The sequence below is a fragment of the Somniosus microcephalus genome, chromosome 30 (genome assembly GCF_052327205.1).
Source record: "Somniosus microcephalus isolate GS21.2 chromosome 30, FLI_Smic_1.0, whole genome shotgun sequence".
Classification (NCBI taxonomy): Eukaryota; Metazoa; Chordata; class Chondrichthyes; order Squaliformes; family Somniosidae; genus Somniosus; species Somniosus microcephalus.
The window spans coordinates 39,359,349-39,387,318 of NC_141016.1; the positions used below are offsets into that span (position 1 = coordinate 39,359,349).

At 49.8% G+C, this 27,970-nt stretch overlaps 1 protein-coding gene across 1 annotated transcript in view; it reads left to right on the forward strand.

Annotated features, from left to right (window-relative positions):
* Positions 1 to 13,473: 13,473 nt before the first annotated feature.
* Positions 13,474 to 27,970, forward strand: part of mxd1 (MAX dimerization protein 1) — a 44,199-nt gene continuing 29,702 nt past the window's right edge. The window contains exons 1-3 of the mRNA XM_085971356.1: positions 13,474 to 13,707; positions 15,307 to 15,400; positions 18,373 to 18,402. Coding sequence (XP_085827482.1) covers positions 13,641 to 13,707; positions 15,307 to 15,400; positions 18,373 to 18,402 — 191 coding nt within the window. The 5' untranslated portion in view covers positions 13,474 to 13,640. The remainder of the gene's footprint in view (positions 13,708 to 15,306; positions 15,401 to 18,372; positions 18,403 to 27,970) is intronic.

Genomic DNA, 27,970 nt, shown 5'->3' on the forward strand with positions numbered 1-27,970 from the left:
GACTCCTGTCCCTTGCCGAGTTACCACCGTCCCTTTAATACCGTGTGCATCTATTTTCTGAATCAGTCTGTTATGTGGTACTTTACGGGAATATGGTATTGAGATAGAGGATCAGCCATGATCATACTGAATGGCGGAGCAGGCTCGAAGGGCCGAATGGCCAACTCCTGCACCTATTTCTCTATGTTTATCAAATGCCTTTTGAAAGTCCATATATACAACATCTACTGCACTCTCTTCATCAACGAACACTTCTGGAGGTGGAATAACCCATTGTACATCTCTTCCCCTTTCCCCCACCAAAACCAAACGGCACCATCACCCTTGAACAGCCGCTTCCACCGGCTCATGTTTAACTGCCACAAATCACAAAGCACTCCACATTACCATGTATCAAAAGATGCACGTGCATCGTTTCTGAAAGGAAACGTGCTCGTCAGTATTTGGATTCCTGACTTGAAAGAGTTTTTAATCCTGCAAGGACCCTTAATTATCATGAAAGATGGTAAATCATGCCTGGATATATAACCCCTTCTGCTCCCATCATTCTGGCCTCTGATGATGTGAAGAGTACTACTATTGAAACAGTAACATGTAAAAGCAATGTCCTCCCACCAGCCACTGGCAATGGCAGGAGCTCATGTCCAGAACACATTGAGGGATCGTGGGAGTGTAACCCAGTAACCCATACCTCTTTAAACCAAGGCACAGTGTATTGAACTTCAAATACGCTGCTGTGAAATGCATTCAATGTTGGAAAGGTTTCGTTGACCAAGTGATAGGTGAAGGGTGTGTCGAGGCTTTCAGTCTCTCGCTAGCACCACCGAAACAAAACATTCTTCGGAGCGTGCCTGGAATTTTGTGGGTCTAATTACAGTTTTCAGAAGTGGTGCACAGCTGCATGTTCTGTGAAACCTCACTGATTCCTTTACACTTTGTGTGATAACATCTGCCCACGTGCTGCATGCATTCTGAGTGACGCATAAAACTGGAATGAGGAATTTGCCATCTGTTTTGAGCCTCTAATAATATTTTACCTGAAATTACACTGGATTGACTTTGTTATATCTCTAAGTACATTTTTTCTGATCTGTTAAAACCTTTCATTAAGAATATTGTAGCACCTGGCGGAAGATATACTTAACATTTTTCATACCATTTGTATTTTGCACTTCTTTACCTTTAGCAGTTTCTATTCTGAAATCACCACTTGCTTGTTTCTGTGTTAGTTTGGTCGGGAGGGCACTGAATAAATGTCGGTGCAGGCTCGATGGGCCGAAATGGCCTCTATCTGCACTGTGGGGTTTCTGTGATTTCTGTGAAATGGAGATTTTCCCATCATTTTACATTTCCACCCTCCGTAATCTTCAGCTCATCCAAAATTCTGCTGTCCCGCCCCCCCCGTGTCCTAACTCTCTCCAAGTCCCGTTCACCCATCACCCCTGTGCTCGCTGACCTACATTGGCTCCCGGTTAAGCAACGCCTCAATTTTAAAATTCTCATCCTTGCTTTCAAATCCCTCCATGGCCTCGCCCCCTCCCTATCTCTGTAACTTCCTCCAGCACCCTCCCCCCCGAGATCTCTGTGCTCCTCTAATTCTGCCCTCTTGAGCATCCCTGATTATAATCGCTCAACCATTGGTGGCCGTGCCTTCTGTTGCCTTGGCCCTGAGCTCTGGAATTCCCTGCCTAAACCTCTCCGCCTCTCCTCCTTTAAGACACTCCTTAAAACCTACCTCTTTGACCAAGCTTTTGGTCACCTGCCCTAATTTGTCCTTATGTGGCTCAGTGTCAAATGTTTTGTCTTCTAACACTCCTGTGCAGCGCCTTGGGACGTTTTACTACATTAAAGGCGCTATATAAATACAAGCTGTTGTTGTTGGAGGATGTTCGAAGTCTGCCTATAGAGCTTTGTTTCCAAGTTTGCTTTTCAAAGTTACTCTCTCAGGCATATGAAAATTATTTTCTTGAATCTTACTGAAATAAATACAACAAAATTGTCCCACACTGCTTGATTCCCAATTGCAATGACCTTTCTGGTGTTTCTCTTTTTGGGTAGGCTGCAGTGTCCTGGTGTACTGCTTCAACATGCTCCTGGACACTCCCACCACCCGTGCTGCTTAGCCTGTCTATCCATCCGTTCCTTGGCTGCTGAGGGAACAGATTAATCAATCCATGGATCAATTTCAGCCCCTTAAAGTCCTATTTGGAAGTAGGCTTTGATATCTGTGCTAGAGAGATTCAATCAGTCGAGGAGTAAACGGGTCTAATCCGTCATCGAGGCTTCTGAAACATTGCCCACCTCTTCCCCCTACCTTTATTCTGGTTTGAATTTTTGGCAACTGGATGGATATTCCTTCCAGCCTTTAAATGACATGTATTTTCTTGTTCCAACAATGGTATTTCTGCAGGAATGAGCTAACCTGTTTATGAATGAGCTGAGCCTCAAACACATACCTGTCAGCTCAATTCACGTAGAGATTCAAATTCATTTATTCACAGATGTTTAAGTAACACGGAGGCAAAATAATGCATCTTGGGTTTAACATTGTAGTTAGAGTTTTCTGAGCTTAGAAAGGAGGTTCTTTCTGTGATAGTGAAAAAGCACACTCCTCGGAGCCAATTAACCATGTTCCACGGTGATCTGTTACAGTTGATTATGTTTGTATAGCACTTATCAAGATAACTTTCCGCTTGCACCTAGATTTAAATAATGTTCCCTGCACATGAGGACTACCACGTGTAAACATCATCATGTCAGATCCGGACACGTTGGGATCCACCTGCAGTTAACCCCAAGATGTGTTGACTGCAGTCGTGAGAATGTGGCTAGCAGGAGAGACATTTACATTATCTTACATGAAACAAGATGCTAACTTTACAAATTTGAAAAAAAAATTGGGGTGGTGGGGGGAGGGGGACAAAAGTCTAAACCAAGAAAATAAATAATCATGTACCACGGTGGATGAGTGCGTAGATTTCTCTGCTCGTCAGGAGCAATAGATTCTAATCATTAGCAAAGATATCCTGTTAGTGTGTCAAAAATGGAAGCAAGACACAGGCTTTGATTGAATGTGGATTGGTTACATGTTCTTACCAAATTGCACAGTGGGATCAGATAATAGAACGCCAGACAAAACACCCCTAGCCTCTTCAAAGACAGGAGGCGAAGAGATACCTTGGCTCTGGTCTCTTTGAATCATAGAATGCAAACAACACAGAAGGAGACTATTCGGCCCATTGTGCCAGTGCCGGCTCTTCGAAAGAGCTCTCCAATTTTTTCCCGATAGCCCTGAAAAATTTTCCCCTTCAACTATTTATCCAGTTCCTTTTTGAAAGTTATTATTGAATCTGCTTTCAGGCAGCGCATTCCAGATCACAACAACTCACTGCGTAAAAAAATGTCTCCTCATCTCTGGTTCTTTTGCCAATTACCTTAAATCCGTGTCCTCTGGTTACCGACCCTTCTGCCACTGGAAACAGTTTCTCCTTATTTACTCCATCAAAATCCTTCATGATTTTGAAACTTTATTAAATCTCCCCTTAACCTTCTCTGCTCTAAGAAGAATTCCAGCTTCTCCAGTCTCTCCATGTAACTGAAGCCCTGCATCCCTGCTACCATTCTAGTAAATCTCCCCTGCATCCTCTCCAAAGCCTTGACATCCTTTCTAAAGTGTGATGCCCAGAATTGGACACAGTACTTCAGCTGAGGCCTAACCAGTGATTTATAAAGGTTGACCATCACTTCCTTGCTATGGTACTCTGTGCCTCTGTTTATAAAGCCAAGGATCCCATGTGCTTTTTTAACAGCTTTCTCAACTTGGCTTTCCACGTTCAATGATTAGTGTACGTACACCCGCTCCGCCCCCCCGCCCCCCCTCCAGATCGCTCTGTTCCTGCACCCTTTAAAATTGTACCATCCAGAGGGAAGCTGAAGAAATTCAATTTTCCTCTTGCATTTCCCTTTCCCTTCAGAGGGAAAGAATCTAAAAGAGCCTCATTATACAGCATTTCAATTTAAGTCCGGTTAATGCAGGATTGTTTTTGAAAGAATTGGCAATATCGATTGTTACATAGTTATGTTGGGACTACATTGTACAAGTGTACTAACACTCAAATCAAGTGTAGCAGCACTATGATGCTGGGAAAGTAGTGCGCAGGCGCCGCACAGTACTTGGAAATATCACCCCGCACCATGCGGCAGGTAGCCATTACAACACAAATAAAACAGTAGTTATAAATACAAACTACCGTGTCCAGAGTCGTCTTTACAAAGCACTACGAGCGCTAGAAGACATAACATCGATCTACATGTCCAACTCCCGATATTTCAAAAAGTTGCATTAATCCTTGATAGTTGTGTAGTCTTTCTCGTTGATCAGTAAAATCTGTACTTTGAGGGTTTTCTCAAAGGAAGATAGATAATAAGAAACGATGAATTCAGTAAAATCACCAGTTGCATGGGGCTCACCTGTGATCTGTGACTCAGTGGGCAGCACACTCGCCTCTGAGTCAGAAGGTTGTGGGTTCAAGTCCCACTCCAGAGACTTGAGCACAAAATCTAGGCTGACACTGTGCAGTGCTGAGGGAGTGCTGCACTGTCGGAGGGGCCGTCTTTCGGATGAGACTGAGGTCCTGTCTCAGGTGGATGTAAAAGATCCCGTGGCCACTATTTGTATAAATGGTCAGCAATATCCCAGTGCTTTATTTACTGTTGATGTACATTCTATTCATATAACGAGCCTTGTGCTGTTATTTTGTAATGCGTAATTCCTTTTTGTTAATATGTTCTTTTAAAAAGCTGTTGCACAGAAGAACATAAACAAGGAGCAAGAGGCTGTTGAGCCAATCATGCTTGTTCCAGCCACAGATCATGTGCAATCTGCTCTACCTTGAAGGGTGAGTGGTGGTTCAACACTACTTAATATCACAGTCTGGTGGAATTGACATATTTGGAACCCATAATTATATGAAAGAACCTCTGGAACAGAAAATTGTAATGGAGCTAGGAGAGCCAGGGAAGATGAAGGTAGACCAGTGGATCAATCAGAGAAAGACTGCGATGAACCTGGAATTAAATAAATAACTGTAGAGACTGGGCCGTACATTGTAATGCCACTTAATAGTTCCAAAAATGACACAAAACACCTCTGAATTAGCAAGTACAGATTTCCAATTACAAGACAACCAATTGTCTGAGGCTGAACCAGACTGTTCGCAATCTTGGTTCCACCTCCGTAACATCACCCAACTCTGCCCCTGCCTTAGCTCAGCTACTGCTGAAACCCTCCTCCATGCCCTTGTTGCCTCTAGACTTGACTATTCCAACACTCTCCTGGCTGGCCTCCCTCTATAAACTTAAACTCATCCAAAACTCTGCTGCCCGTATTCTAACTTGGACCAAGTCCCATTCGCTGATCTCTCTCTTCTCTCTCTTAGGCAGTCCCTCGGAACCGAGGATGATTTGCTTCCACATTTTAAAATGAGTTCTCAGGTGACTGATGAGTCCAATGCGGGACCTACAGTCTCTGTCACAGGTGGGGCAGACGGTGGTTGAAGGGGCGGGTGGGTGGGGTGCTTGGGTTGCCTTGCTCCTCGCTCCTTGCGCTGCCTGAGCTTGGCTTCCGCTTGCTCCCGGCGAAGAGACTCGAGGTGTTCGGCGCCTTCCCGGATGCTTCTCCTCCACTTTGTGCGGTCTTGGGCCAGGGATTCCCAGGTGTCGGTGGGGATGTTGCACTTCTTCAAGGAGGCTTTGAGGGTGTCCTTAAAGCATTTCCTCTGCCCACCTGGGGCTCTCTTGCTGTGTCGGAGCTCCGAGTAGAGCGCTTGTTTTGGGAGTCTTGTATCGGGCATGCGGACAATGTGACCCGTCCATCGGAGCTGATTGAGCGTGGTCAGAGCTTCGATGCTGGGGATGTTGGCCTAAGCTCCACTATTGGCGGTCGTGTTTTCTGTTGCCAAGGCCCTAAGCTCTGGAATTCCCTCCCTAAATCTCTCCGCCTCGCTACCTCTCTTTCCTCCTTTATGATGCTCCTTAAAACCTACCTTTTTGACCAAGCTTTTGTTCACCTGTCCTAATATCTCCTTATGTGGCTCGGTGTCAAATGTAGTCTGATTACGCTCCTGTGCAGCGCCGCGGGACGTTTTACTACGTTAAAGGCGCTGTGTAAATCCAAGTTGTTGTTGTTGCTGACCCTGAATTTGGAATCTCACAATAGTGACGGGAAAGAAATCAGTATTGATGTAATATTTCAACCAATGGCAAACACTCTCGCCTCTGAGTCAGAAGGTCATGGGTTCAAGTCCCACTCCAGATACTTGAGCACAAAATCTAGGCTGACACTCCAGTGCCGTGCTGAGGGAGTTATCTTTCAGATGAGATATTAAACTGAGGCCTGCCCAATATTCATCCCTCAACCTACGCCATTAACAGATGATCTGGTTATTATCACATTGCTGTTCGTGGGAGCTTGCTGTGCGCAAATTGGCTGCTGTATTTCCTACATTACAACAGTGACCACACTTTAAAAAGCACTTCATTGGCTGTAAAGTGCCCTGGGATGCCCTGAGGTCGTGTAAGGTGCTATATAAATACAAGTCTTTCTTATCGTGTAGCTGTATTTACAGAACTGTACAAACAGGGAAAGAGAGTCGAGGGAAAATACTATTATAGACTAGAGAATAAGGGCCCTACCCTAAATGTATTTTCTTTTTTAATGTAAATGTTGTGGCTGGTCTTCCTGCTAAGCCAGTTCAATGACGTCAGTTACAGAGGCCACCCTTGTGTATACAGCAGGGGCATGACTTCAAACTACCCTGACAGCCCCCGAAAACCCTCCCCATTGGGAATTCATGCTGGAGGCTGGGAAATCTGCAGCCTCTCTTGAAGAGGTGGTCCCTGCTGTTAGGAATGGAGATGCCCCAGGACGCTCCCTTCACTTGAAGCAGGGGTAGGGAGACCCCCCTTGAGGTCTCCTTGTTGGCAGTAGCACTGCTGTCATTTTTCTAAATGTCAAAGACATTTTAGTGTAGAATCATAGAAAGTTACAGCACAGAAGGAGGCCATTCGGCCCATCGTGGTTCTGCTGGCTCTTTGAAAGGTCCGTCGTGTTTAGTCCCACAGCCCCGCTTTCTGTCCATAACCCTGTCAGTTCCTCATCCTCAACCCGTCCAACTCCCTTTCAAAACTGTTGATGGAATCAGCTTCCGCCACCTTTTCAGGCCGAGCGTTCCCTCTGAGTGAAAATAATTCTCATTCTCTCCCCTCGAGATCTTTTGCCAATGATTTTGAATCTCTGACCTCTGGTTATTGACCCACTCGCCGGAGGGAATTGTTTTTCTCGATCTACTCTATCAAAACCTCTCATTATCTTCACAACCTCGATTAAGTCACCTCTTAACCTTCTCCGTTCCAAGGAGACCGGTCTGAACTTTCCCAATCTCTCCTCATAACTGAAGTCCCTCATCCCAGGTAACATCCTGGTAAACCTCCTCTGTACCCTCTCTAAGGCCTTTACATCTTTCCTGAAGTGTGGGGCCCAGAATTGTCCACAATACTCCAGCTGGGGCCTAACCAGTGATTGATAAAGTTCCAGCACGATCTTTTTGCTTTTATTATCTATGCCTCTAAGTAACCCATGTGCTTTTTAACCACTGCTTTTTTTGAGATATATAAATGACCAGGATATTGGAATACAGAGTAGAATTTCTAAATTTGTCGATGACACCAAACTTGGGGGTGTGGCACACAGTGAGGATGATACCAATCGACTGCAACAGGACATAGAAAGGCTAGCAGAATGGGCAGACAAGTGGCAGGTGGAATTTAATACAGAGAAGTGTGAGGTGATGCATTTTGGCAGAAGGAACAGGGAGAGGCAATATAGACTTAATGGCACAGTTTTAAAGAGTGTTCGGGGACAGAGGGACCTGGGAGTTAATGTGCATAGGTCCCTGAAGGTGGCAGGACATATTGAGAGTGGTTAGCAAAGCATATGGGATCTTGGGCTTCATAAATAGAGGTATTGAGTACAAAAGTAGAGAAGTTATGCTGAACCTTTATAAAGCGCTGGTTAGGCTGTGTGTAGAGCCAGAGGATGTAGGTGGGGTTTTAAATGAATTTTTTGCATCTGTGTTCACTATGGAGAAGGACGATGTAGACATAGAAATCAGGCAGGGGGATTGTGATATACTTGAACATATTAGCATCGAGAGGGAAGAGGTACTAGTGGTTTTAGCAGGCTTAAAAGTGGATAAATCCCCAGGCCCGGACGAGATGTATCCCAGGCTGCTGTGTGAGGCAAAGGAGGAGATTGCAGGGGCTCTGACACAAATTTTCAGAACCTCTCTGGCCACAGGGGATGTGCCAGAGGACTGGAGAACAGCTAACTGATATACCTATCAATTCATTCCATGAAAAGCGACGAGATAAGATTGTAACTATAGGTTTTTATTGGCTAAATAACAGAGCCCACCCTCGTGGGTGATCGGTTCCAACAAGGAGGAATACCAGCCAGTCGATCACCTTTATACCTGGGCAAGCAGGCGGAGCCATGGGCAGAGTCAGCTGAGGTCAGCCCAGGTATAACAGCGTGGCAAGAGGTAACCTTGTGTAGTGATACAACAGTGTAAACAGTGATAACCATAGTGTAACGATATAAACAGTGATAACCATAGTGTAACGATAGTGAACGATAACAGTGGTTTACCACACTAACGTAGTACCATTATTCAAGAAGGGTAGTAGGGATAAACCAGGGAATTACAGGCCAGTGAGCCTAACATCAGTGGTAGGGAAATTATTGGAAAAAATTCTGAGGGACAGAATTGGTTTCCACTTGGAGAGGCAGGGATTAATTAGGGATAGCCAGCATAGCTTTGTCAAGGGAAGATCATGTCTGACCAATTTGATTGAATTCTTCGAGGGGGTAACTAGGTGTGTGGATGAGGGTAGTGCAGTGGATGTGGTTTACATGGATTTCAGTAAGGCTTTTGATAAAGTCCCGCATAGGAGACTGCTCAGGAAGGTAAGAGCCCATGGGATCCAGGGTGCTCTATGGGCTGTGCTCTCTGTGCTGTGGGCTGGGCTGTCTGTGCTGGGCTCTGTGTGCTGTGGGCTGGGCTCTCTGTGCTGGGCTCTGTGCTGTGCTCTCTGTGCTGGGGGCTGGGCTCTGTGCTCTGTGTGCTGAGCTGTGGGCTGGGCTCTGGGTGCTTTGTGAGCTGGGAGCTGGGCTGTGGGACTGATTGACCAGCTCTGTGGGCTGTGCTCTGTGTGCTGTGTGAGCTGTGCTGTGGGCTGTGCTGTGTGAGCTGTGCTCTGTGTGAGCTGGGCTGTGTGCTGGGCTGTGGGCTGTGCTCTGTGTGAGCTGTGCTCTGTGTGCTGTGTGAGTTGGGCTGTGAGCTGGGCGCTGTGTGAGCTGAGCTCTGTGTGCTGTGTGAGCTGGACGCTGTGTGAGCTGTGCTCTGTGTGCTGTGCTGTGTGAGCTGTGCTCTGTGTGCTGGGCTCTGTGTGCTGTGAGCTGGGCTCTGTGCTGTGTGAGCTGGGCTCTGTGTGCTGTGTGAGCTGGGCTGGGTGAGCTGTGTGAGCTGGGCTCTGTGTGCTGTGTGAGCTGGGCTGTGTGAGCTGGGCTCTGTGTGCTGTGTGAGCTGTGTGCTGTGTGAACTGGGTTCTGTGTGCTGTGGGCTGGGCTCTGTGTGCTGTGTGAGCTGGGCTCTGTGCTGTGTGAGCTGGGCTCTGTGTGCTGTGTGAGCTGGGTGCTGTGTGCTGTGTGAACTGGGTTCTGTGTGCTGTGGGCTGGGCTCTGTGCTGTGTGAGCTGGGCTCTGTGTGAGCTGGGTTGTGTGAGCTGTGCTGTGTGGGCTGGGCTCTGTGTGCTGTGTGAGCTGGGTTGTGTGAGCTGTGCTGTGTGAGCTGGGCTCTGTGCTGTGTAAGCTGTGCTCTGTGAGCTGTGCTGTGAGCTGTGCTGGGCTCTGTGCGCTGTGGGCTGTGCTGTGTGAGCTGGGCTCTGTGTGGGCTGTGTGCTGTGTGAGGTGGGCTGTGCTGTGAGCTGGGCTCTGTGTGCTGTGTGAGGTGGGCTGTGCTGTGAGCTGGGCTCTGTGTGCTGTGTGAGGTGGGCTGTGCTGTGAGCTGGGCTCTGTGTGCTGTGTGAGCTGGGCTCTGTGCTGTGTGAGCTGGGCTCTGTGTGCTGTGTGAGCTGGGCTCTGTGTGCTGTGTGAGCTGGGCTGTGGGACTGATTGACCACCTCTGTGGGCTGGGCTGTGGCTCCAGGTGAGCTCTGTGAGCTGGGCTGTGGCAACAGGTGAGCTGGGCTCTGAGCTGGGCTCTGTGCTGGGCTGTGGTTCCAGGTGAGCTGGGCTCTGTGCGAGCTGGGCTGTGGCTCCAGGTGAGCTGGGCTGTGTGTGCTGGGCTCTGTGGGCTGGGCTGTGGCTCCAGGTGAGCTGTGTGAGTTGGGCTCTGTGCTCTGTGAGCTGGGCTGTGGCTCCAGGTGAGCTGTGTGTGCTGGGCTCTGTGCGAGCTGGGCTGTGGCTCCAGGTGAGCTGTGTGTGCTGGGCTCTGTGCTCTGTGAGCTGGGCTGTGGCTCCAGGTGAGCTGTGTGTGCTGGGCTCTGTGGGCTGGGCTGTGGCTCCAGGTGAGCTGTGTGAGCTAGGCTCTGTGCTCTGGGCTGTGGCTCCAGGTGAGCTGTGTGTGCTGGGCTCTGTGCTCTGTGAGCTGGGCTATGGCTCCAGGTGAGCTGTGTGTGCTGGGCGCTGTGGGCTGGGCTGTGGCTCCAGGTGAGCTGGGCTGTGCCTCCAGGTGAGCTGGGCTGTGTGTGCTGGGCTCTGTGGGCTGGGCTGTGGCTCCAGGTGAGCTGTGTGTGCTGGGCTCTGTGGGCTGGGCTGTGGCTCCAGGTGAGCTGTGTGAGCTGGGCTGGACGGGCTGGGGCTCCAGGTGAGCTGGGCTGGACGGGCTGGGGCGCCAGGTGAGCTGTGTGAGCTGGGCTGGACGGGCTGGGGCTCCAGGTGAGCTGTGTGTGCTGGGCTGGGCTCTGTGGGCTGGGGCTCCAGGTGAGCTGGGCTGGGCTGGGCTGTGGCTCCAGGTGAGCTGTGTGTGCTGGGCTGTGGCTCCAGGTGAGCTGTGTGTGCTGGGCTGTGGCTCCAGGTGAGCTGTGTGTGCTGGGCTGGGCTGTGGCTCCAGGTGAGCTGTGTGTGCTGGGCTGGGGTGGGCTGTGGCTCCAGGTGAGCTGTGTGAGCTGGGCTGGACAGGCTGGGGCTCCAGGTGAGCTGGGCTGGACGGGCTGGGGCTCCAGGTGAGCTGTGTGTGCTGGGCTGGGCTGTGGCTCCAGGTGAGCTGTGTGTGCTGGGCTGGGCTGTGGCTCCAGGTGAGCTGTGTGAGCTGGGCTGTGGCTCCAGGTGAGCTGTGTGAGCTGGGCTCTGCGAGTTGGGCTGTGGCTCCAGGTGAGCTGGGCTCTGTGCGAGCTGGGCTGTGGCTCCAGGTGAGCTGTGTGTGCTGGGCTCTGTGCTCTGTGAGCTGGGCTGTGGCTCCAGGTGAGCTGTGTGTACTGGGCTGGGCTGTGGCTCCAGGTGAGCTGTGTGTGGTGGGCTGGGCTGTGGCTCCAGGTGAGCTGTGTGTGCTGGGCTGTGGCTCCAGGTGAGCTGTGTGTGCTGGGCTGTGCTCTGTGGGCTGGGCTGTGGCTCCAGGTGAGCTGTGTGAGCTGGGCTGTGGCTCCAGGTGAGCTGTGTGAGCTGGGCTGGGCTGTGGCTCCAGGTGAGCTGTGTGAGCTGGGCTGGGCTGGGGCTCCAGGTGAGCTGTGTGAGCTGGGCTGGACTCTGTGGGCTGGGCTGTGGTTCCAGGTGAGCTGTGGGCTGGGCTGTGGCTCCAGGTGAGCTGTGTGAGCTGGGCTGTGGCTCCAGGTGAGCTGGGCTGGGCTGGGGCTCCAGGTGAGCTGTGTGTGCTGGGCTGGGCTCTGTGGGCTGGGCTGTGGCTCCAGGTGAGCTGGGCTGTGGCTCCAGGTGCGCTGGGCTCTGTGGGCTGGGCTGTGGCTCCAGGTGAGCTGGGCTCTGTGGGCTGGGCTGTGGCTCCAGGTGAGCTGGGCTGTGTGGGCTGGGCTGGGGCTCCAGGTGCGCTGGGCTCTAGGTGAGCTGGGCTGTGGCTCCAGGTGAGCTGGGCTGGGCTGGGGCTCCAGGTGAGCTGGGCTGTGTGGGCTGGGCTGTGGCTCCAGGTGAGCTGTGTGTGCTGGGCTGGGCTGTGGCTCCAGGTGAGCTGTGTGTGCTGGGCTGGGCTGTGGCTCCAGGTGAGCTGTGTGTGCTGGGCTGGGCTGTGGCTCCAGGTTAGCTGTGTGTGCTGGGCTGGGCTGTGGCTCCAGGTGAGCTGTGTGTGCTGGGCTGGGGCTCCAGATGAGCTCTGTGGGCTGAGCTGGGCTCTGTGGGCTGGGCTGTGGCGCCAGGTGGGCTGGGCTGGGCTCTGTGGGCTGAGCTGGGCTCTGTGGGCTGGGCTGTGGCGCCAGGTGGGCTCTGTGGGCTGGGCTGGGGCTCCAGGTGGGCTCTGTGGGCTGGGCTCTGTGGGCTGGGCTGTGGCTCCAGGTGGGCTCTGTGAGCTGGGCTGGGCTGTGGCTCCAGGTGAGCTGTGTGGGCTGGGCTGTGGCTCCAGGTGAGCTGTGTGGGCTGGGCTGTGGCTCCAGGTGAGCTGTGTGGGCTGGGCTGGGCTGGGCTGGGGCTCCAGGTGATCTGTGTGTGCTGGGCTGGGGCTCCAGGTGGGCTCTGTGGGCTGGGCTCTGTGTGTGCTGGGCTGGGGCTCCAGCTGGGCTGTGTGAGCTGGACTAGGCTCCAGGTGAGCTGCCCTGTTTATTGACGCCGAGCTCTGGGCAGGTGTCAAACGTCACACGCAGGTTTGGAGGCTGGTAAACCAGGCGGATCCTGATTGGCCGAGAGCCGAATTACATCACCGCGGCCGGCCTATCAGAATGCTGCTGCCTGACGTCAGACAGTCGGAGGCGCAACCAAGCGTGGAATGTGAATGACGGACAGCTCGAGCGGCCAATGGTGCGCGGAGAGGCTGGCGGGGGCAGGATCCGAACTGGCCAATGGGAGCCAGAGGCGGGCCCATCAGCCCATGTTTTCAAACCAGTCTGGAGGGGCGGGTGATGGGCGGGGCAGTGGGCCAATGGGCAGCAGGGGAGGCGGGGCCAATGGGCAGGAGGAGGGGGCGGGCCCGCGGGACAGTAGGCCAATGGGGAGGAGGCGATGGGCCCGCGGGGCAGTGGGCCAATGGGGAGGTGGAGGCGGGCCCTTGGGGCGCTGGACCAATGGGCAGCAGGAGGAGGCGGGTCCGTGGGGCGCTGGACCAATGGGCAGCAGGAGAAGGCGGGCCGGCGGCGCAGTGGACCAATGGGTAGGAGGAGGAGGTGGGGCGCTGGGCCAATGGGGAGGAGGAGGAGGTGGACACGCTGGGCCAATGGGCAGCAGGAGGAGGCGGGCCGGCGGCGCTGTGGGCCAATGGGCGGGCGGGCAGCAGGGTAGGTTGGCCGCCGCTCTGCGCTTCTCCACAGTCCAGGTAAACAAACGCAGTTGGAGGAGGGAGTGCGGCCGCCGGAGCTGGAGTTAGTTCACCGAAAGAAATTCAACTCCAATTGTTTTGTTTTATTGTGAGTCTCCCGCTCCTCACACAATGACCGCGGTCATCAACATCGAGCGGCTGATCGAGGCCGCGAACTACCTGGACAGGCGGGAGCGAGGTAAACAATCCCCGGGGGAGGGTGAGGGAGAGAGGGGGAGCTGGGTGGGTGAGGGGAGGTGGGTGAGGGGGAGGTGGGTAAGGGGGAGGCGGGTAAGGGGGTGAGGAGGGAGGGGAGGGAGGCGGGTAAAGGGGTGAGGAGGGAGGGGGTGGGTGAGGGGAGGTGGGGGAGGTGGGTGAGGGGAGGTGGGTAAGGGGGAGGTGGGTAGGGGGTGAGGGGAGGTGGGTAAGGGGGTGGGGGAGGTGGGTAAGGGGGTGAGGAGGGAGGCGGGTAAAGGGGTGAGGGGGGGCGGGTAAAGGGGTGAGGGGGGGGCGGGTAAGGGGGTGAGGAGGGAGGGGGGGGGGGTAAACCACTGTTTGTATTCCACTGGGTACATGTCTGTACATGCCTCGGCTGACTCCACCCACGAGTCCAGGTATAAAGGTGACTGCTCCACAGTCCCTCTGTATTCTGGACTGGTCGACCACTCGAGGCACACCTTCATTCTCTTGTTAATAAAAGCCTGTTAGTTACTCGCTTAACCTCAGTCTTTTGAATGATTGATAGCGCATCAGGGGGGAGGCGGGTAAGGGGGTGAGAGGGAGGTGGGTGAGGAGGGAGGTGGGTAAGGGGTGTGAGGGAGGAGGGAGGTGGGTAAGGGGTGTGAGGGAGGAGGGAGTTGGGGGAGGGGGGGTGAGAGGGAGGTGGGTAAGGGGGGGTGAGAGGGAGGTGGGTAAGGGGGGGAGGTGGGGGTGAGGGGGAGGTGGGTAAGGGGGTGAGGGGGAAGGGGGTGAGGGGGAGGTGGGTAAGGGGGTGAAGGTGAGCGGGAGGTGGGTGAGGGTGGGGAGGAGGGGTGGAGGGTAAGGGGGAGGTGGGAAGAGGGTGGGGAGGAGGGTAAGGGGGGAGGTGGGAAGAGGGTGGGGAGGTGGGAAGAGGGTGGGGAGGAGGGTAAGGGGGTGAGGGAGGCAGGAAGGGGGTGAGGGAGAGGCGGGAAGAGGGAGGGTGGGTAAGGGGGGGTGAGAGGGAGGTGGGTAAGGGGGTGAGGGGGAGGTGGGTAAGGGGGTGAGGGGGAGGTGGGTAAGGGGGTGAGGGGGAGGTGGGGGAGGTGGGTAAGGGGGTGAAGGTGAGCGGGAGGTGGGTGAGGGTGGGGAGGAGGGGTGGAGGGTAAGGGGGAGGTGGGAAGAGGGTGGGGAGGAGGGTAAGGGGGGAGGTGGGAAGAGGGTGGGGAGGAGGGTAAGGGGGTGAGGGAGGCAGGAAGGGGGTGAGGGAGAGGCAGGAAGGGGGAGGTGGGAAGGGGGTGAGGCGGGGAAGGGAGGAGGGAAGGGGAGGCGGGGAAGGGAGGAGGGAAGGGGAGGCGGGGAAGGGAGGTGGGTAAGGGGGAGGCAGGCAAAAGTGAAGGGGTGAGGGAGGAGTGAAGGGGGTGGGGGGAGGCGGGTGAGGGGGTGAAGGGAGGCGGATGAGGGATGGGGTTATGGGGAAGGGGGTGAAGGGAGCGGGGTGAGGGAGGAGAGGATGGGTGAGGAGGGGAGGGGGAAGTAAGGGGAAGGAGTGAGGTGCAGGGACGCTCTGTCCGCTCACTGACCGTCTCTTTTACCCCCCCTCTCTGCCCTTCACACACAGAGGCCGAGCACGGGTATGCGTCGCTGCCGCCCTACAGAAGCGAGGAGTCCGGCAGCAAAAGAAAAAGCAAAAGCAAGAAGAGTGCGGGGAGCAGGTAAGGACCGGATCAGGGCTGGGTGGGGAGGGGCACTGTGATAACCCCCCTCTGACCCCGCTCCCCCATCCTCCCCGACCCCCTCTCCTTGTCCTTAGGAGCCCTGACTAACCCCCGGTCCACCCGCCCATTCCCTCAGATTCTGCAGTAACTCCTCCCCACCCTCTGGAACCAGGACAATCTCCCCCTACCCACATGCCCTCGGCATCCCATAGTGCTCCCTCCACCTGACCGCAGGAACCTAGCGTAACCTGTCTCTGCCCTCCGAATCCCACGGTAACTCCTGCTACTTGCCCTCAGTATCCTGGGATGAACACCGTTCTCCCGTACTGGTGTGGGGATTAATTTAATAACGCTGCCATTGTCCTGGGACTAACCCTGAATGAAGCCTGTTCTATGCTTGGGTTAAACCCAGTTTGGCTGTGCCACTATCCTGGGATTAAATCCACGGTTTATTGCTCTTCACCCACTCCCAATCCCGGGTTGAAGGGTTAAAGTGAAGGGTGACACTGGGCTAGCGTTGGAACCTCCTTTCACACTGAACATTGGCAGCACACTGTTTGTAAACAAGCTAATGAAAAAACAGAACTAAAACAAAATGGTAGATTTTAGGAAGCTGATTTGTTAAAAATTACATTGCAAGCCTTTATTGTTTCAGCTACTTTTCTGATCTTTCTTTATCCAGCACTTGTGCTTTCACCACTTAAATTGAATTAGCTTCATTGACTTTCTTTTCAAATGTTGTGTGCATGATTATTGCAGATAAAAGTTGAATATGAGATTTAGTTTGAGAATGCCTCAAGCCCTTTCCAGGATAACATTGTCCTTTTGCTTTCCCCCCCATCACGCCCCTGATCATTTCTGTTAGATCCATGGACACCCCCTGATCTCAAAGAAAAAAATGAATTAGCATTCACTAATGTCTCGGAAGGCGGGATTTCTAATATGAATAGGATTGTTCTAACAATATTTGCATAATATCGCCTTATTTTTGTTGCATGTAACGTCATACTAGTAATCTGACCAGTTTGACGTTTATTGGCATTTTCACTTCCAATCGGCCGTGTAAAAAAAAAGTACTGGCCCTGCATTCCTATCAACAATCCAACTTACTCCTGCCAAAGTCAGACTTCAGAGTGAATGATCAGTAGTGTGTTGAATAGCAGGATTTGTTATTTTTGGTTATATGTTCAGAGCTCAAGTTCACTTTGGGTTTATGTTTAAGGGCTAGCACGAGGTCATTTTTTCTAAGACTTAAGAGCAATTCACCTCCTCTGTTTTTTCACTAAATCCATGAACAAACTCTAAGAGAAAATGCGATTTTCCGCCGCGACCTCAACAAATGGGCCCTTGACTTTGCAGCACCACGGGGTGACAGGAGGCACACACTGGATGCCTGAGAGTTGCCTTTATTTTCCTCCTTGTAGGGAAGCAATTTTGTTCTCGCCAACCCCTCCCCAAGCAGAGCTGCCACTGGGAACTTTGTGGAGGAATCACGAGAGGGAGGCCCGGCGTCAGGGGCACAGAACACGGGAGCCAACAAGAGGCATTTCCTTTGAGAGTGGATTTGAAGTGTGGAATTGCATCCTCACAAATTAAATCTGCCTCCCCTTTTTGGAAAAACAACAACTGCCTCAACAGCTGCGAGCCCCACACACTCCTTCCACCTTTGGTTGTAGTTATACTGTGCGTTTTGCGGACCCTGTGAGTTGGCCTCCTGGTTGGGGTCTCGCACCTCAGGGTTTTGATGCACTCGGTCGCCGTTTGAGTTTTACTGCCAGTTTTTGCACGGATGTGCACCCACCTGTTTCACTAAAACTGCTACCTTCGTGCGGAAGGTGCAGCGTTTAGTTCACTGAGGGGGCAACACCAGGCTGGAGGATTGGTTTATTTTGATGGCCAGCGCAACATGCCAACCAGAGTTTAAATGGCGAATTATTCTTTCAGGTTTTGTGGCTGTATTCTGTACATTACAGGATTGTTGGAAATGACTGTTTTCATACTGGCACAGCTTGCTGGTGTGTAGTGAATGTGCGTTCAAGGTTTATCTGCAGCATGTTGTGCATGCTGACGAGGTGATGTATAAAGCATCAAACATTTAAAGAGCTGGCTGTTTGGCAACTGGAAAATAGCATTTGACAGAATGCGGCAACATTCCGCTGCTGTTTAAAGTTGATTTTAAACCAATTTTCTCTCGAGCCCATTGAGAAGACAGTGTTCCCCAGGCAAATTCGTCAACACGTGAATTGAAATGTGTTGGATAGTAAAACCCAAGCATTGCGGATTGAGCAACCAAGTCACAGAGTTTAAATGTCGCTTGTGAATCACAAGATCACTTCTTGTCACTCTAGCAAAGCAGCTAGTTGCCATTTCCACAGGACAGTGCGATTTGTGGTGTGATTTGAATGCGTGGAGTGCAGACATTGTGCCGTTAATATCGTTTAGCATGTTATTTGGTGAATCTAATTCTGATGTGACGGCTATCAGTTTTCAGCTGCAGGTTTCAAGCTCTTGGATTTTATTAGGGACGACCTGCTTTTACCTTGCGACCACCCATTAGGCCCTGGGGAACAGCTGGCTCACTGGGCTAGCCAGCTTGCAAAGCTGAAAAGAACATTCGTATTATTACAATGACAAAGCTGCTAAAATGCCAGGAATGGTTTTATTATTTTAATACTAAAACATAAAAACAAAGGATCCAAATTTTAAAAAATTGGATTATTAACGGGAGATGGAGTTGGAGAACCATTAGGTATGGCTGCTTTATATTTTGTTGATCATTTCCCAATCCAAATGGGTTGGTATGAGTTGACCAAAGAGAAATGGGATCTTCCGCAACGCAACTTTAACTCTGTAGATTGGGTAATAGCCTATTTCGAACATACTTAAGTGTGATGGATCACATTTAGCTGTAAATTGCCATTTTTTAAAAACTTGAGCGGATTGTAATCTTTGTTTAATTTTTTTTACAGGTCAACACACAATGAAATGGAAAAAAACAGGTAGGCTGAATGAAGACTGTGTGATCAGTTGAAAGGTTAATGTGTAACTGGTTAGTTTAGCATTCTGTAATACATACTTCCACACTGACCTCCTGATCATCAACTGCAGATTATCTCCCGATTTAATGTACGGTGATTAAATTGAAGTCTTTAGTATTTCATGAGCCTAATTATGCCTCATTGACGGCGAGCATACTGGGGACTACTGCCTGTATAACCATGAACTACCCCCTGAAATTTAAAGAAAAACTGAGATTTAAAACCAAGTTCTTTTTCTGTCTTGTGGTGTCATCTGAACCCCTTCATCAAATTGCAGATTCTCTCGGGCAGAGATCACCATTAGATCAAAAGAAAGACTTGGATTTATATGGCTCCATTCATGACCTCAGGATGTCCCAAACTGCGTCCCAGCCAGAGAAGTATTTTGAAGTGTAGTCACTGTTGTAGGAAACGCGGCAGCCAATTTGCGCACAGCAAGCTCCCACAAACAGCAATGTGATAATGACCAGTTAATCTGTTAGTGATGTTGGTTGAGGGATAATTATTAGCCAGGACACCGGGGAGAAGCTCCTCTTCGAAATAGTGCCATGGGATCTTTTACGGCATTGTATTGCATTGTATTCTCTAAAAGAAATTTGCAAACTGTGATATTAGAATATTATTCATCAAGTTGGTACAAATGTTGATGTACTTGAAAGATAATTGATTATTTAATGATTGCCTAAACCTGCTGATGATGTGCATAAACAATAGGAATAAAGCCCACGGTCTGTCCGGTTCGCCTTCTGCCATCCTGGTAGTCGGATGACACGATAATGGAGTTGTTGACTGATCACAGCAATCAATCTCTATCAGTTAGTTCAGATCTTAAAAAAAAAAAAAAATTAAGTGGATGTTCGTTCCCAAAAACAGAACACTATAATTGAATATGCTCCTGCATATTAACACAACACAAGTCAAGTCAAGTCTTCTCTTGTAGGAGACGCTAGTCATGAGGGATTGGGAAGGCCATGTTCTGAACAGAGAGAATTCTCTCCAAGAAAGCAATGTGTAAATAGATGGACTGAAGCCAGGGAATTCACTTCCCTAAAGATTCCCTTTGCAGCTCACCACTTGCACACTTCAGACTGGTTAATCCATTGCTTTGGGACACAGTGCTAGACATTGCTGCAGCTGGGATGCTGATCGTGTTGTGTCTTGGGTGTGCATGGGATGTGTGAACTGCAGGTTATGTGCAGATCGCGTGCTTTTTTTAACATCAGTTTTCAGTAGCAGGTGCTACTGCTGGTGATCAAAGGTGATGTAACTGTATAATTAGGAGTGCTGGGTGACGTGTCACAAAAATACTGGCCCAAAATTTGCTGGAGTGAGGCATCTTGTGGTTTTCCCTGTTAGTTAGACCTGTTTCCCCTCACCCTGCAACTGGGCATCTGGTACCTTGGTGAATGACTGGGCCCACAGTCTATCACCTTAACCAATGAGATTTGAGGCTTGAGAAAGAAACCGAGGAACAGTGAAGAAGGAAATCATGTGAATTAAAGTCAAATCAGTACAGAAAGAGAAATAGAGACGGGAAGAAAGATTGGAGTAAGAAAGAAAAAAGAAACAGAAAGGAAAAGTAAGATTTTAAATAAACTGGAAGAACAATTTACTAGCTGTAGGAAAGGGACTCCACAGTTTCACTTGTTCCCTTTCTGGGCCAGAGTGGTTGCATTAACAATTATCTCCTTAGTAAAAGGGGTACGTACGCTGTTAGGTGCCAGCCCTAACTTTCTGTGGCAAGTTTAATTCAAGTTTAATGTGCAAATCCAGCAATTTCTGGCGGTTGAGGGCGAGCTGCCGTTTTCGCGAGGCTCACTGCAAACTGTCCAGCAGTTTGTGGCGATTGGCCAATAGCAGGGTATGTCTTTGTTGCCATGAGTTGCGGGGCGATTTGCGCATTAATAACTGGGAGTGCATCAAACTCGCTGCTGTTTTGTCAGCAAATTCTGGCCCATTGATTTCCCTGTAGCAGAAACGGGGCAAGTGTTTTTTAATGATGCCTCCAAAATGGACGGTATTGACCTCCCAAAGATTGAGGTTTCTCACTATGATTTAACTGTTCTAAATACAATATAAATTCAATCCAGTGAAATGCAGCAGGCACGTCTAAGAGCTGTGTGGGTAATGGAGCAGCAGGTGCAGTATTAACGCACCATTTCATCCAGTAATTCTGCATTTCTAGACCGCGTAAACCTAAATCTCATTAGATGTGCATTTCTATCTAACTAATGTACAAAAATCACCTGTACCTTCAGTAAAGCCTCGGATATGTTCTACGCGAATCACAGAAAATTAACATGCAGGGTACAGTAATCAATTAGGAAAGTAAATGGTATGTTAGCCTTTATTACAAAGGGATTGGCGTATAAGAGTAAAGTAGTCTTACTGCAATTATATAGGGCCCTGGTGAGACCACACCTGGAGTATTGTGTACAGTTTTAGGCTACCTACCTAAGGAAGGATATACTTGCCATAGAGGGAGAGCAACGAAGGTTCACCAGACTGGTTCCTGGGATAGGGGGATTGTCCTAATGAGGAGGGATTGAGTAGACTATAGGCCTATATTCTCTAGAGTTTAGAAGAATGAGAGGTGATTTCATTGGAACATGTAAAAGTCTCAGAGGGCTTGACAGGGTAGATGCAGGGAGGTTGTTTCCCCTGGCTGGGGAGTCTAGAACCAGGGGTCACAGTCTCAGAATAAGGGGTCGGTCATTTAGGACTGAGATGAGAAGAAATTCCTTCACTCAGAGGGTGGTGAATCTTTGGAATTCTCTACCCCAGAGGGCTGTGGAGGCTCAGTCATTTGAGTATATTCAGACAGAGATCGATAGATTTCTGAATATTAAGGGATATGGGGATAGTGTAGGAAAGTGGAGATGAGGTAGAAGATCAGCCATGATCTTATTGAATGGTGGAGCAAGCTCGAGGGGCCAAAAGGCCGACTCCTGCTCCTATTTCTTATGTTTGCTGGTGATGTACTGTTTGGTGTGGTATTAAGCCGCACACAGCCACTGTAGGGGTATGTACTGATTGGGGTGTTTTTTACTCCCTCTCTCCCTCCCATTGTCCCCAAGACCCAGGCCCCAATCCATCTCCCCTATCCCCTCTGCCCATCCAGCTCTCCCTCGATGTTCTGTACCCTCCTTCCAGTCCGCACTCCCTCTCTCCTTGCCCCCAGGTTTGACTCCTGGCTGGTACTGAGTTAGATGTTCTTGGCCCGGCTGTCGTTTGCGGCACTACAGTTGCCTCCAGCGCCCTGTACTAAGAAGGGAAAAATTGGCCCAGAAATTCGGGTCTCCACGGGTGAGTACGCACGGGGTACTCACCTGTAGTTACTCCTTATTACTAACCACTTCACTGCTGCTAAGTGTCCATTTGTGACAGGATTGGCTGGCTGTGAGGCCCAATCGTTGAATAGCCTGATGACACGCTGTCATAGGGTTATACAGCACAGAAAGGGGCCCTTCGGCCCATCGTGTCCGCGCCGGCCATCAAGCCCTGTGTGTTTTAATCCCATTTTCCAGCACTTGGTCCGTAGCCTTGATGCTATGGCGTTTCAAGTGCTCATCTTTTTGTGTGTTCAGGTTTTCAGATGCATCAGAAAAATGTGGTCTGCGCAGGTGGTGTCACTGGTCGTGCCCTGGGATGCTGGGCACGACATATTGAAATGTCAGGACATTTCTGGAAACATTCTTCCACACTTGAGAATTTCTGTCGATTAGTCTTTCCAAGTTCTCCCTCCCTTGAGGGTATGCACTTTCCAATCTGCCACACGCCTCCAAATTCCAAGAAGATCAGATGGACGCACTGCTCCTCTTGAGCCACCGCTGATTGTGGTTAGTTGCCAAGAAAAGCACAGTGGAGACTTCCCATGTCTGATCCCCATTCCTCAGTGCAAAGATGCCTACTCCTAGAAGCATGAGTAAAATGAGTAATTTGGCAAAATAAGGGATTGAATCTGCATCCAACCAGTTGGAATACTTCCCACTGCACTGCTTCCTCTGAGCCTACATTCTGAAATGTCAGTTTTGACGAAAAGCGTTAAATGGTTTTCAAATTCTCTTCAAAGCAGAATTTTGTCACGCACTTTGTTTTGGCACTATGTGAGCTAAGCAAAAAATGTATTTGTGAAGCTTGCTTTTGTGTCTCAGGAACTAGGCACCTGCCACACAGCAGTGTGCATACACTGTGTTTTTGAAAGGTAGCCTGGAGAGTAATAAGAAAGCAAGACTACATTAAGAAACTTCTTCCACAGTGCGGGCGTTTCAGTCAAGTGGCAGCCCCCCCCCCCCCCCCCGTTGTAATTTCAGGAACATGCTGTTTGCACGGCTCTACCCTTCACCTTCAGCTTTTCAGTTGGTTCTAGTTATTTTTTTGCTTTTCCCCTCTCTCTCTCTCCCTTCAGCCATCCCAGGATGATCTGCACCCAGCCCTCCACCGCTCCCAGGGAGTGCACGAGCAGCCTGGGCTGCCTGCCTCCCTACCCCTGTCCCGAGGAAGCAGCGAGTCATCCCCTCCTCAGTATTTGAGTAAATATGATTACAAGCCAGAACAGATTCCTTTTATCAGAAAAAAAATCTTGCTGTTTGGCTATTGTGATCTAGTCGGCTCCTCCTCTGTTTTGTTTGTGTGCAGCGTGAGCACAATTTGCATAAAAATACCTGAAAGGAAAGGAGCTTGGGAGAAATATTTGATCAGATGATGTGTCCGTGTAGAGTTGATGTCTCTTTACGTACTTAATTATACTGATGGTTTATGGTCAGTGATTAGCATTTCCAGTAAGTTGCTGTTGCTTGCACCACAGTGGGGGAGGATTTAAAAACAGAACTTGATTCTCAAGTGTACAAAGAATGAGCAACAAATTGCACCCAACTTGAGGAACTTGTTCCACCTGGAGCTGTGTGAATGTTAGCAGCACAGTGACCGGTGATGACAGTCACACTGCCATTGCGTTCGCAACGATTGTGTCAGTCGGATCTGATCACTCCGACTGCAGTTTGCTCCTTTCCATGGACCTTAAACTATCTTGAACATTTTCCCAAGTTGAATGCCTGGCTTTTCATGTGATGGCGTGGTAGTAATGGGCGGTAATTTGCTACCCCTACGGGTGCGTATGAGGTGCGTACACGCCCGTAGGGACCGCGCAAGCTCTGGGTTCAGGCATGTGCTAAAACCCAGAACTTGTGATCTGTCAAGAATCTTCTTTACATACGGAATCTCCATAAGTATGAATTGGTTGGGCCGGCCTATGTGATCCCAGGGGAGCTTGCGAACCGCGTGCGCCCCTGGGATACGTGGGCCTCTACGCAGGCCTACACATCGAGGCCCAGGATCGCAAGTGTCCGAACCTCCAGGACCATCAGGTAAGTTTGTAGATTTTTTTTTTCAGGTCGGAGACATCGGCCCGCGGGGAAGCCTCCGACCGCAAATTCAGGCCCATTGTCATTGGGTTGGGGAAGCGCAGGTTGACAGCCCGCCCCCCTCCCCCACACCCTACCTACGCCATGCTGCCCACAGAAGGAAAGGAAACTCCGAAGGACTGTCTCAATTGGACAGTTGTTTCACAGTATTTGGTGTCTGCCTAAGTGTGGCATTGACGGTGGCTTGGTACCTGCTCTCCGGGCACTTGGCTTAGATTGGGGAGTGGGAGGAAGCTTCGAGAGGGAAAGCAGGGGGTGTGGGGGTGGTGAGCGGCTGAACAAGTGTTAATCCCCTCCAAGGTAACCTGTATTGATAGTGATTTCTAAAGTGAATTAGTAGTATAATGATTGAATGATGTAACTTAGAAAGATGAGGCCCAAAACCTTCTATCTACAAGCACAGCATTAAGTTGGTCATAAAAGGTCCCATTTTATGTTGGGCTTTGAATCTTCCCTAAGTACAGAAAGCAATCTGTGTGGATAGCGCTGTGCCCTGGTTCAACCTGCTGCATTGGGAAGTCGTGTCCATTGAGCAATGTACGTTGCAGCAGATACACATCCGGTGGCTTGTCCAATACTTCACTTGGTGCCTGCTTGTGTACTCCTGTCAGCTCATACTGCATGGACTTTTCAATTGCTGCATTATCTTCAGTCCTTTTTTTGTTCCCATTGAACTTTTTCAGCTGCACAAGTTAAATGGAAGCTTTGGAGCAGTTTGACATGCATCATTAAATTAAAGGGATATTACTGTTCAACAGTTTCAAATTCATTCATACAAATATACGAGTATAGTTAATGTCTCTCGGATAACCCTTATTGCTGCATTTTGTCATTTTGATTCGACACAGCCTGGGAGCAGATATTTTTGTGCTAAGTCCGTTCCTACAGTTCCCCTCGTGGGGAAATATTCATCCATCTCTGTAGGCCTCCACCGGGGAGAGAGTCACCATGGCACACCTGTTGGCTAACCCTAGAGGAATATTGTCCTCCCACCGTATTGAGCTTGGATACAGTGGAAAGATATAGAACGATAAAAATGTACAAAATAACATCCACCAGCTCCTGACCAAAAGTCTACTTTCAGAAACATTTTCCCATTTTTGTTTAATTTTGAGTTTAAAACGGCCATTGTTTTTCTGGGTCTCTGTGGACATGCACCAGCTGCAGGAGCAACTTGTTCTGCTAACATGCGTGTGCTTGACAGAGCGTGCAAGTGTAATAGATAATCGAAGTTTTTCATGAAGGAATAAATGGTCAGAATCCTGAGAGGACAGCTGAGCTGACAGCAAACCTTGTGCTTCTATATTTGCCGAAATTCCTGTTGGAAATGCAGTTTTCAGTTGAGGCAGGAGACAGATCCACTTTATCCCATGTCAGCAGCGCTGTGCTTACACTTCAGCTGGGCTGCCATTGTGAATTTTTCAGAATGCTGCCGTAATGGTGAATGCGACGTGTGAAGATGTATTTGAGCTAATGATGCCCTTTGTATATGGGAAATAACTGAGGTAGCATGGAATAATGGAAAGAGCATGACCCCAGAACGATCCTCACGCGGTTGCAGTGCTGACAAGTGGAAAGTTTCAGGAATAAAAACAGAAAATGCTGGAAATACTCAGCAGGTCAGGCAGCATTTTCTGTTTTTATTTCAGATTTCCAGCATCCGCAGTATTTTGCTTTTGTAAAGTTGCAGGGTGCTGAACCCTCCACCGCCATTAAAATCTTTTATATCGTCCCGTGTGCATTAATTTTTCAGTGATAAAATTGGGGCGAGCTGATGTGATTTAAGTTGTGATCCAGGTGACTCGCGTCTGAGGCGTAGCACAGCCCATAGAAACATAGAAGATAGGAGCAGGAGTCGGCCATTCGGCCCCTCGAGCCTGCTCCGCCATTCAATGCGATCATGGCTGATCATCCAAATTCAGTACCCTGTCAACTGGTTTCTCCCCATATCCCTTGATCCCTTTAGCCTCAAGAAATATATCCAACTCCTTCTTGAATATATTTAATGAATTGGCCTCTACTGCCTTCTGTGGTAGAGAATTCCACAGGTTCACCACTCTCTGGGTGAAGAAATTCCTCCTCATCTTTGTCCTAAATGGCTTACCCCTTATCCTTAGACTGTGACCCCTGGTTCTGGACTCCCCGACCATCGGGAACATCCTTCCTGCATCTAGTCAGTCTAGTCCTGTTAGAATTTTATAAGTTTCAATGAGATCCCCTCTCATTCTTCTAAACTCCAATCAACCCAATCTCTCTTCATACATCATTCCTGCCATCCCAGGTATCAGTCTGGTGAACCTTCGCTGCACTCACTCCATGGCAAGAACATCCTTCCTCAGATAAGGTGACCAAAACTGTACACAATACTCAAGGTGTGGTCTCACCAAGGCCCTGTACAACTGCAGCAAGACATCCTTGTTCCTGCACTCAAACCCTCTCGCTACGAAGGCCAACATACCATTTGCCTTCTTAACCGCCTGCTGCACCTGCATGCTTACCTTCAGCGACTGGTGCACAAGGACACCCAGGTCTCGTTGCACTTCCCCTTTTCCCAATCTATTGCCGTTCAGATAATAATCTGTCTTCCTGTTTTTGCCACCAAAGTGGATAACCTCGCATTTATCCACATTGGGCAGATGCATGGCAAATGCAGTATAATCACCCAACCTGTCCAAATCATACTCGAGTTTCTCTGCATCCTCCTCACAGCACACATGCCCACCCAGCTTTGTGTCATCAGCAAACTTGGAGATATTACATCTAGTTCCCTCGTCTAGATCATTAATATATATTGTGAATAACTGGGGTCCTAGCACCGATCCCTGCGGTACCCCACTAGTCACTGCCTGCCACTCGGAAAAAGACCCATTTATTCCAACTCTTTGCTTCCTGTGTGCCAACCAGTTCTCTATCCAAGACAGTCCAGTGAGTGTTGCTCTAGCACATCCCCATTGTGCCCATTTGAGTATTAGGGGCAACAGCTGATTTTTGTGTGTTTGTCGATGTCTGACTGACATCTCGGTTAAAATGGCAACTGCGGTGTTGTTCTCTGCACCCACCTCAAGCACACAAATGTTGCATGTGTTTTTCTTGTCCCTTATTAAAATATGGATTGTTTCTCCTTCATTGTAACAGTACAGTAATACATCCTGTTTGATGCTGGCACACTACTGTTTTCTGAGCTGTTTGGTCTGTGGCCTCTCTACATATCTGGTGCTGCTGGGTTAGAATTCCACATCGTACCTCCTTAATGGGCTGCATGCTGATCTTTAGCTGGAATTGCTAATGACATTTATTTTGGCCTCAACCAACCCATTCCCACTGATTTCAATGCTAAACTAATTCTGTATTTGGCAAAGAAGCTGTTCTTGATGTTTAAGAGCCATTGGAGCCTCGTGAATGGGTAGAGAGAAGAAAGCAAATAAAACACAAGGTTTTATTCACACAAGGCTGTGGGTGAGGCCTCTTGTCAGATTTCATGAAGCAGAATGGATGGCACAGCTTGACGAAATCTGAATTTGAAAACACATCATGTTAATTAGGGAAATCTTCCTCATAACGTTAAATGAACAACATCATGTTGCTTGTGCTGTAAATGTTGAGAGCGGGAGTTAGTGAACACTCCGAACTCACTGCGTTGTGCTGTAAATATTCAGAATGCAAGCTGCATTTTTTTCTTGGCCCTTGCAAGCAGACACGCGACGGGGGTGTAAGTCCGTGCATATAGGTACCCTACCGCACCGAGCCCAAGTCCTGTTCGTCCCATTTTGAGTATTGAGCTATTTCTTCCGGTATTGAAAGGAGACAATCTTGATACTGTACTCGCCTGACGTTCTCACACACCCACTTGGAGTAGGCCTTTCTGTAAAGCAATCAGGAGCAAGGGCTTTGGCCTATTTGGGGGTGGGAGTGGTATTCCTTCATTCCCACCAACTGAGGCCACTTGTAGTGCCCTATCACCAGCCCTGCAGAGCCCAGACCAACAATCAACCCTGGCACCATCCTGGCCTGAATACATCGCCAGCTCACTGGGCAAACTCGCTGAACCATTGGGGGAGCGCTTGACCTTTTTTCAAAAGTATTTTGGTGCCCAATCTTCACGCGGG